General features: G+C 49.7%; 1 protein-coding gene across 5 annotated transcripts; it reads right to left on the minus strand.

Annotated features, from left to right (window-relative positions):
* Positions 1 to 276: 276 nt before the first annotated feature.
* LOC122192335 (NACHT, LRR and PYD domains-containing protein 1b allele 2-like) lies at positions 277 to 8,837 on the minus strand. 5 transcript variants are annotated; one of them, XM_042892868.1, is made up of 15 exons: positions 8,224 to 8,837; positions 7,785 to 7,863; positions 7,005 to 7,670; positions 6,666 to 6,917; positions 6,341 to 6,391; positions 5,977 to 6,009; positions 5,579 to 5,629; positions 4,796 to 4,950; positions 4,154 to 4,221; positions 3,820 to 4,040; positions 3,456 to 3,712; positions 3,062 to 3,193; positions 2,831 to 2,987; positions 2,627 to 2,668; positions 277 to 2,246 (listed from the first exon to the last, which is right to left on the minus strand). In XM_042892868.1, the coding sequence occupies exons 3-15, from the start codon at positions 7,297 to 7,299 to the stop codon at positions 1,987 to 1,989; spliced, it is 1,974 nt and encodes a 657-aa protein (XP_042748802.1). In that variant the 5' UTR covers positions 7,300 to 7,670; positions 7,785 to 7,863; positions 8,224 to 8,837; the 3' UTR covers positions 277 to 1,986. The 5 variants fall into 5 exon arrangements, 4 of the variants coding, with proteins under 4 accessions (XP_042748802.1, XP_042748803.1, XP_042748804.1 ...); XM_042892869.1 differs by lacking the exon at positions 7,785 to 7,863; XM_042892870.1 differs by having other exon boundaries at positions 277 to 2,243; positions 7,785 to 8,837.
* Positions 8,838 to 9,731: the final 894 nt, after the last annotated feature.

Here is a 9,731-nt window from a genome sequence, read left to right on the forward strand (position 1 = left end):
GGCGGCTGCAGGGGGCTGTGGTGGAGGTATTGGAGTGCAGTTTGAGGGGGGCCATGCAGCTGCTGGAAGGCCTCTGGAAGCCCCTGGGCCGAGGCCGAGCTGAGGCAGCTGCCTGTTGTGTGAAAACAAAAGTTAGTGGAAAATTGGTGTGAAGGTTCAACCTCTACTGCTTTCCCACCAACGTGCAGCTCTGTTGTTGTGGGCAAACAGGAGGCATTACCTTTGGAGCAGTCCTCATTAAATGTATGGTATACGTAATGTACACAAGTACAAATGTTACTTTAATTTTTAATGATCTTTCACTATAAGGTATTAAAAAGAAAGCAACAGTAATATAAAACCAGTGGGATATGTGACCTTGTTGTGAAAGTACCTTATCGGTCAGATTCAGTGGCAGTGATTGCAATTCTCAGTGAGTTGTCAAGGTCTTTGTCAGAGATTCTTGATGGAGTTTTACTTTCTGTGCTTCATCCTTGAAAACACTTGTTGACAAATGTACATACAGCCAAACAGCAGTGACAGGAGGATGGTGTGACTGTGAAACAAGGGGTGTTTCTCTCTGTCACAGAGGGCTTATCCAAGTCTGGTAAAGAGACATGATCAGATTTTTGATTGCAACTTTATTTGCAACTAAGATTCCGGTTGCAAATCCACAGGGAACGTACTTACATCGACAGAAAATGGAGTCACAAATAAACTAGTGACTTTTTTAGGCAGTCATGTTGAAACTTATCCTCGCATTCCTTTACCACAAAAAAAACCTGGCTGCATCTTTTTTGTTCTCACAGGACTGTAAGGCAACGTAATAAAATGCATAAACTGGTTTGCCGTAACCTGAGCTGGCGCTGCGCTGTGCCCTCCCTGTCCCTGCTTTCAGCCCAGGTCGGGTTCGCAGCACACTGATGAGAGGAGCGGCTGCACTGCAAGCTGTGCTGGGCCTCCGTTTGGACATGGCTGCTCTGAACAGCTGGACGTCTGCCCTCCAGAAGTCCAGGACAGCAGTTCTGCTGACCCCCCTGTATCCCATGCAGACTGTGTAAACACTTGGAAGATCCACCCCTTGGAGGCCCTAACTTCCACACAGACCCTATAACGAATGAAAGCCCATCTTATTGACAAGCTGTATCTTGTGGAGACCCTACCCCCCATGGGGACCCCACAACCCTTGGAGCCTAGCCCCACTGACAACCTCTACCTCATGAAGACCCCATGGAGACACATAATCCTGTGTAGAACCCACCTCCTCAGGCCCCACTCTGTCAGACCCAGCCCCCATCCTTGCAGCTTGGGCGCAATGTGGCTGATATCCCAGATGACCTTGTGTATCATGCACATTACCACCTCCCACTCCCTTGAGGCCAACACAACGGTGGAATTATGTCAATAAGCATCTGATACTTTGGTACTTTTAATGTTGCTCTTCTTGCTCTGTTGGAGGTTATTATTGGAGGGATAATGCCCTGCCCTGGTGTGTTTGGGAATTTCAAGGCCTGAATGGCTGAACCACAAAGGTCGATTTAAATGAAATGAGTTACGTGATGATAGGGAAAACTGTCCCTGTACATTTCTTTACCTCTGGAAGCAATTGCTGCTAATGCATTGCTCCCAGAGTCCACCGAAGAAAAGTGAAAGGGAAAAACAATGGGTTCACAGTCTCAAAGTTGTCCCCCGAGGACAGAAAAGTGGGAAAAATTGATGACAAATATGGGAAGAACGAGTGAAAAGGGCACAATTCAGCCCCAAGTGTGTCAAAAGTGATAATACTCTGGTGTCAGCAAGGAAGGGAAATTGCCCTGAAATTGGTCTTTAGGCTCATTAAGGGCTAATTACTTGATAAAGCATGATACCATCAGCATGAAAATGAGATTGTAATGAGACAGAATCTTCCTGCTCAGGGCTCCCTGAGTCATTTAGAGCCCATCCAGGGGCTCATCTTCCCAAGGTGCCCATGAGCTGAGCTCACTCAGAACCTCCCTGAGATGGTTTTCACTGTCCCTGGAGGTCCTGGATGAGGTGACTGTTGGTAGCCTTCAGAGCGTCCAGGAACAGATCCTTGCAGGCGACGTCCCAGCTGGGCACGAAGCTGTAGAGGAGCCGCATCTGCTCCTGCATGGTGGGCACTGCTCGGATGCTCTGGTACTGCTCGTTGCTCAGGACGTGCCCGTAGAGCCGGTCCAGGACAGTGCTGACAGATGTCACTCGTTGGATCAGCTGCTCTCGGTGCTGCTCCACAAAATGTAGCCCTGCTACGGTAGAAGAGCGAGTGGTTGGGTGCTGCTGCTGAGTAGGAAACATCCCGCCTTTGGTAAGACTGAAGGACCCTTATCGCTGCTTCTTGTTCGCTCTTGGCATGGCAGATTAAGCCATCTCACATCACATCTCCCTCTTCTGCCAAGACTTCACACAAGGGAACAGCCCAAATGCAGAACTCATCCCAGTCCTCCTCACCTCCATCTCTACCTAGGTTTCTGAAGTATTCTTTCTGATTTGACATCACGGCCTCATGGCCTTCCCCTCCAGCTCTCTGGGGTACGTTAGGGAGAACAAAGAAACTCTCTCTCCACATTGGATTGACCAAGACCTGGACCTCCAGGCCAAAGCCACTCCCCCTAAAGGAAGAACATACCTGAGTACGAAGGAGGAGAGGCAGCTGGAGGCTCAATGTCCCCTAGAGAAGAGCAAAAAAGGAGAGTGGAGGGTACAGATTGAAAACAGGAGGCTTGGACACACACACTTGCCTGACAGATGTCAGCAACCCCCGCTCCCTTACCAAACTTGAGGCCTCATTTCAGGCCTCAGTGAACCCAGGGCTGCATCACGTCCTTCCTACCTGCCCTCAGGAAGGCAGCCCACAGTGGGTCACACTCCTTTTCACCCTCCTGGGCGACCTTCATCAAAGTGAGCTGCATTCCCTCCTGCAGGTCTTTGTTGTAGATCTCGGTGTGGAGCTGGCGGCTGTCTGATGTCAGGTAGACAAATTTCAGCTCCTGGCAGAAGCAGGTTGGCATGTCAGAGCATTGCCATCCTTCACAGCAGTTGTGAGGCACACGGCCCAACTCACTTGAGGGTTTATCTCTGCCTGTGAAGGACCAGATACGCGGTACCATGTATTAAAGTTCAGCGGTCGTTTGGTCTGGGGAGGTTTGTTCACCAAGAGTGAATGGCCTCGTCTCTTCTCATCCTTGTCCACCACCTGCAAAATATTGTACATTGACCGTGGGGAGAAATGATGATGGGTGAAGTGAGAGAAAAGCAAGGAGAGAAAGCAAGTAGGAAGAGCTACAAGGAGATCTGGTGGGCAGGATTAGCGTCGTGACTCATGGGAGCCGTTTTGCCAAAGGCTTGCTTGTACCACATGAACCCAATCTCTCCATGGAGGAACCCACCTCTTAACTGCTCAAACATGACCATCTTTGGAGCCACAAAATCAAACATGGAATCAGAGCTGCACTCACCTTTTCCAGGCCGTGGTTGTTAGGGATGAGGTAGAGGTGAAGGGTGATGTCGGCAGCCCTGATGACACGGTAGAGCAGCACAAGGGAGTGCACGGGGATGAAGGGGAATGCGGCAGAAAGCAAGATGACTCCCATGGGGGAGAAACTGGGGTCCCTCAACTCTGCATGGAATGGCTTCACTGCATCAGGCTTCTCCAGGAGCAGGTTCCCATTGACAACATGGCTGATACGCATCTCAGACGTGTTCACATTTCCCTCTGCGAACGGTCAAAATGTGTCACAGATCAAATTGCCCTACTGGGGAGAGTGCTGATGTTCCCCCAGGGCTGTTTCAGCCACCAAGCCATCATCCTCACTGCGTTACCTGCGAGACACAGGAAATGAGGGAGATGAATGGCCTCGACAGCACCCAGCGTAGCACGGATGTCGAACACCGGTCCAGCCTCCATCCATCCAGCGGGGATCCCATCAGGCAGGTGACGTTCCCAGAAGGAGTACTCGTACTCAACAGTGGTGGCCGTCCTCACCAGGAACTTGAGCTCTGTCTCAGCACAGCGGAAGAAACCGGCCCGAGGGAAATGAGCTCTGTGCAGCATGGAAGGAGAGGAGAAAGAGACTGTCAGGCTGGACACCTGGCCGTGGGATCACCCTGCCTTCTGTTGGCCATTTCTCAGCACTCCCAGCCATCACGTGCTCACCTGTATTTCTCTTTCTTGCCTTCTTTGCCTCCAGTAATCTCTGGCTTCACTTCTTCTGCCCTGTCATCCTGAAGAAGAAGCAGAGAAGCACAGACATGTTTAGGCTCAGTGTTGGAGACAGTTTTGCTTAATGAAGTCCTCATCTCTGGAGGGATATAAGAGAAGTGTGGATGAAGCATTTAGGGAAGTGTATAGTGCTGGACTTGTTGTGTTAGGTGATGTTTAGACTTGATCTTATGGCTCTTTTCCAGCCTACATGATTCCATGACATCTGTGATTCTGTCATTCTATGAATCTATGATTCTTTGATTCTATAATTCCATGTTCAGGCAGATTAATGGTTGGACCCGATGACCTGAGAGGTCTCTTCCAACCTTAATGATTCTAGAATCGTATGACACAGTCCAAACCCCCCAGCAGGGCCACCCAGACCAGGCTTCCCAGGCCCATGTCCAGCTGGCTTTTGAAGAACCTCAGAGAAGGAACTCTAGATCCTCTCTGGGCCACCCAGTGCTCTCAGGCTTTCCTCATGGCAGAAGTGCTCCAGGCCCTGAATCCCTGGTGAGAAACACCAGAGATGGAAGCATGCAAGGGTGGCCCAAAAAGCCTCTCTGAAAAGAGCAGGAGAGCCCAGCACCTTACCTCTGGCCAGGGACACGCCATGCATTTGGCACCTGAGTGTGTGCCACTGTCACTCTCCATCTGTGGAGGCTCATGTTCTGGAGGCGCACATGGTGTGAGCAGATTTTGATTTCCCATCAGTTTTCTCCAATTTGTATCTGTGCTCTCAGATATTGCTGTAAAGTAACACAGTTGTCTCCTGTATCTCTCCATCCCCACAATCTGCAATGGCCTCTTCCCCTCCACTCTGTGCTTGCATTTCCATTGTTATCATAGAATCCCAGAATCGTTTGAATCGGAAGAGTCCCTTAAAGGTTATCCAGTCCAAATCCCCTGCCATGAACAGGGACATCTGCAGCTGGATCAGGTTGCTCAGTTCAATCTGACCTTCATTGTCTCCAAGAATGGGACATCCAACTGCTCCCTGGGCAACCTGTGCCAGTGCCTCACCACCCTTAGTGTAAAAAAATTCTTCCTTATATGGAACCTAAATCTTCCCTCCTTTAGTTTGAAACTATTTCCCCTTCTTCTGTCACAGCAAACCCTGCTCAAGATCAAAGCAGGTCCTAACAAGAAAAATGCATTTGGGCAAAAGGATGAGGGGCTTGCTTTGGCCTGTGAAAACTGTAGAGTCATAGAGTGCCATCCTGCAGTGCTGAATGCATAGCTGATGGAGGGAAAGCAAATGACAAGGACTGTCTGGACCCTTGTACATCTTACTGCACAGATTGGAATGGGAAGGGACACTGGGAGCGTGATGTCGTTCAGCAAAGGAGTGACAGTGCTGAGCAGATCAGAGCTCACCTGCTTCTTCTATCCCACCTGGATAGATCACAGAACTGGACAGGCAGATGTCTGCAGGAGAGAGGAGACCAGTGTGAGGTTGACGTGTGCAGGGTGAAGAGATTGTCTCGATTTCCTAGGGAAGGCTCCTTGGGGCAGAGCAAAGCAGCTCCTAACAAGAGAAACGCATTTGGACAACGGGAGGAGGGAGTTGCTTTGGCCTGCAAAAACCATAGGGTGTCATCCTGCATTGCTGAGTGCATAGTTCAGGGAGGGGAACCCATGGCCAAAGACTGTATGAGTCCTCGTCCATCTTACTGCACAGATTGGGACTGGAGGGACATTGGAAAGGTGATGCAGCTCTGCAAAGGGGTGACGGAGCCAAGTAGCTCAGGGCTTACCTGGCATTTCCATCTCACCTGGATATGTCACAGGACCGGCCCAGGAGGTATCTGCAGGAGAGAGAAGACAGTGGTGAGTGCAGATGTGCAGGGTGCATTGATGCCTTTTGGAAGTCTCACTGGGGAAGAGCAACACAGCTCCTAACTGATAGAAGTGCATTTGAGCAACAGGGGGAGGAACTTGCTGTGGATTGTGAGAGTAAAAGAGAGTGGCGTCCTGCAGCACTGAGTGCATAGCTCAGGGAGGAGAAGCAAAAGCTGAGGACAGCCTGGATCCTTGTCCATCTTAAAAGGGATTACTGCATAGACTGGGAAGGAGGGGATGTCGGGAGGGTGATGCAGTTCAGCAAAGGGTGACAGCGCTTAGCAGCTCAGAGCTCACCTTGTTCTTCGATCCTGAACTCATCAAAGCATGATTCAGCCCTGGTATCTGCTGCAGAGATTAGACAGACAGTGGTGAATAAGTGTAGGATTAAAGATCCACTTGAGCTGTCATGAAGCTCAAAGCATGCATCTTTCTCAGGTGCTCTTAACATTCTCTCCCACGTGTCTGCTGCTGTTGAGCACCAGCTCCCATAGAAGTGTCTCCTGTCCAACCCAAGGACAAAGGCATAGAGATGCGCCCACATTCCCCCCATTCTGCTGAAGGCTTGGCCTCTCTTTGGACAAATTTCCCAGCTGGGAAGATTATCAGGGTACATTCTTACCTAAATATTGCAAGAAGATGGAGGGATTATTTCTCATCAGTACATCATACAGGCAATATTTGGCTGTGACGTCCCATGCTGGCACCAGTTCATAGAGCTTCTGCATTCTATTCAGGTTGGTGCTCTCTGCCATGATGCTGTCATGCTGCTCAGAGCTCAGCACACCTTCCTGGAGGAGTTCCTTCATGGTCCCATCCACGTTATAGACTTTCTGGATTAGGAGGTCACTGCTCCATTCAACAAACCTTGCCCCTTGCAGAGAACAGGAGGAGGAATGTGGTGATTTGGTGACTCAGAGCTGCTGCGGCCCATTCCTGGACCTCACCTCCCTCAGCTCACCCTGGTTCAGCTTGTCCAGGAGATCGTTGGCCAGAGCCATCCATCCCATGGCCCACAGCACATCTGCTGTCACCTCCACGCAGTGGGACTGCCCAAAGTGGCTGTACAGCAAGCTGGCGAGCGCTGCTGGCGACAGATCCGTCACACTGTCCAGCTCGATGCACTCGTACCCCTCCTTAGGCTGGATCTTGCTGAGTTCAGCCTTGAACTCTGTGAGAGCATGCTTCCCCAGTTGCTCCAGGCTGTACCATAGGAGCTCAGCCACTGCATTCTCCTTCCTGCCTCCTGATGCCATTGTTCAGCACGGTGCTGCTGCAGTGAAGAGGCTTTGGAAATGCAGTTCTCTACAGCAGGAGCCTTTCAGGATATTTGGGACTCTCACCTGATTCAATGGGAACAAGAACCTTCTTCTGGGAATTCCTCCAGAATGACTGGTTACCGTGCTGTGGTTACAACAGGAGCTTCCATGAAGATTTTAGGACCAGAGGCAAGAGCAAACAGCTGTTAGGCTCTTCACCAAGGGTCGCTCTGGAACCATTTGGTGAAAAGTGAGAACCTGGGTCTGGATGACATTTATCTTGTGTTTGCCTTGTTTAGATTAGGGTAATTTGATAATTTAGCATAATCCAACAGACGGTGTTCCACCTGGCAGTGCTAAAGGATCACCTAAAGCCCAATAATTTTGAATGGTTAATTATACATACAATTCAATTTCAGAGCTCAAGTTGTTTAAAGGAACAGTCTGCATCACATCAAGCCAAGCCAAAGTATTTACAATACCTGCTTCGAGTTCAGCAGTTCCTAATTCTGGAACGTGTGTACGAAGCAGTGGAGTTTTGTTGCTCTGTCACAGTTGCTGCTGAATCATCAATGTGGAAACAATTACTTCCCCACTGCACTCCTCCCAGCTCCCCCAGATGTTTCTGTCCCGGCCACTCTCACGCACAGCTGTGCACACAGTCGTGGGCTTACAGGGCATTGGGATTGCCATGAGCCACTGCTTATCCCACTGTGGCATCCCTGGCAGGTGTGAGGACAGACCTCAGGGCCCTGGTTACAAGCTGAGTGCAGGAATCCATCAACATTCTAGCAAGCAGCACTGCTTACCATTACCTACAACTTCTAGCTTTAGCATAGATGGCTGTTGCACAGAACTTCCAGCAGTTAGCACAGCTTTCTTACTACCTAGAATCCTCAGCTCCCCCGACTTCTCACTCACCCAGAGCCTCGGCGATCAGCTGTTCATCAGCACGCGATGCAATTTATCACCTAGACTCAGACTCCATGGGATCACGAGTCGCTCATTCCATCCTCAGAGGAGAAGATGAAGGTGAAAGCATCCCCGGGCACCAAGGGACCACAGGCTTTGCAGCAGCTGCGGCCTGAGCCCCACTGAGGGTGTTCTGCTGCCGGATGCTCCGCTGCTGGACGTTATGTGCAATCTGTCAATTTTGCTTTCACTTCTGGTCTTTGAGCATTCTTACGGGAAGAGCTCTGCTGCCTGCAGGATCTGATCCAAAAGCAGTGTTCCCAGAGCTGGGTGACACAATGCAGGGGAAGGAACTGGAATGACACATGAGGGGCTGTTTCTGAGCACAGCTTTGTGCATTGGTGTGGAATCAAGAAATCGGAGAATCCAGAGTCAGAGAGTCAGAACACAACAGCAACTTGAAAAAATCGTTCGAGTGCTGTGCTTTAAAGCACACGGGCTGTTGGAATGCTGAAGGATAGAACTCCATCCTCATAGACAGCACACATTCCCAAATCTCTACATGTAAAGTAGCGTGTTTGTTGTTGTATTTTAACTTTAGCCTCCATGTTTTTGCTGCAAATGAAATTTTTGAATATATGTTTGGTGTGGAAAAAGGAGACAGATCAATTGCAGGAAACAAATGGGGTAATTTTATGTTTCTCCCATGGAGTATTAGCATGGCAATGTGCAAGTCTATGAGGTCAGAGATGCTCTTTTTGTTTGTGTAGTGCACGTGAGCACTCTTCCTTCCATGAATTATGCCAAAGGAGGTGGGAATACAAGAGAAACTGTTCAGAGCGGCAGCTGTGGAGCAAGATAAGCAGCATGAGAACCAAGGACACCTTTGGAAGAAGAAAGAAGGTCTCACAGCTCTGACTGGATAAGCGCCCTTGTGAACGGTCAGAGTATTTTGCAGAACGCTCTGTTAACATGTATGAAGAGAGCAGTGCTGAACAACAGAGTAGACTCACAGCTTTTAACCACAGCGGTGTGCTGCTGCGTCTCCAACCGCATTCCTGAGAGTCAGAGACTTCCCCACAAAAGGAGGCTTTGAGAAGGGCACGGTGGTGTTGGATTCCTTTCAGGAAGATCATAAACCTCAGTTCCCTCCCTGTATTAAGTTCAGTATTAGAAATGGAATTTAAAGTACATCTTTTGAGGAAACAAACCTCTGAGCACTTGCAACTTGCAGTGCTTTGACTTCTGAGATGACCCATCCCGTAAGCAGTGCCGAGTGATGCTGTTCCATGCCATCAGTTGTGAGCTCGCTCCCTGCAAAATTTCCCTCTGAGGGAGCGAGGGAGCAAACTGTGATTTTGTGCCCGCTAACTCCTGTTAATGCTGATCTGCTTCTGCCCAGCACCAAATTAGGACTGCAAAGGTGCTGTAAGGCCCCACAGGGAGAAATTAGGAGGGCAAAGCACAGCTGGAGCTTCATCTGCCTTCTACCATTAAGGACAATTAAAAATGCTGCT

The sequence above is a fragment of the Lagopus leucura genome, unplaced genomic scaffold (assembly GCF_019238085.1).
Source record: "Lagopus leucura isolate 7727_CA_CO unplaced genomic scaffold, USGS_WTPT01 28238-0_obj-0_obj, whole genome shotgun sequence".
In the NCBI taxonomy this organism is placed as follows: Eukaryota; Metazoa; Chordata; class Aves; order Galliformes; family Phasianidae; genus Lagopus; species Lagopus leucura.

What these genes read in the sequence shown, in the direction of transcription:
- LOC122192335 (XM_042892869.1), bottom strand. Translation starts at nt 7,299, where the DNA reads ATGGCATCAGGAGGCAGGAAGGAGAATGCAGTGGCTGAGCTCCTATGG. An exon ending in AGGTGGGATAGAAGAAGCAG is followed by an intron (nt 4,951 to 5,578) that starts GTGAGCTCTGAT and finishes GTTACTTTACAG; the next exon opens with CAATATCTGAGAGCACAGAT. An exon ending in GGCTGCCTTCCTGAGGGCAG is followed by an intron (nt 2,669 to 2,830) that starts GTAGGAAGGACG and finishes GCTCTTCTCTAG; the next exon opens with GGGACATTGAGCCTCCAGCT.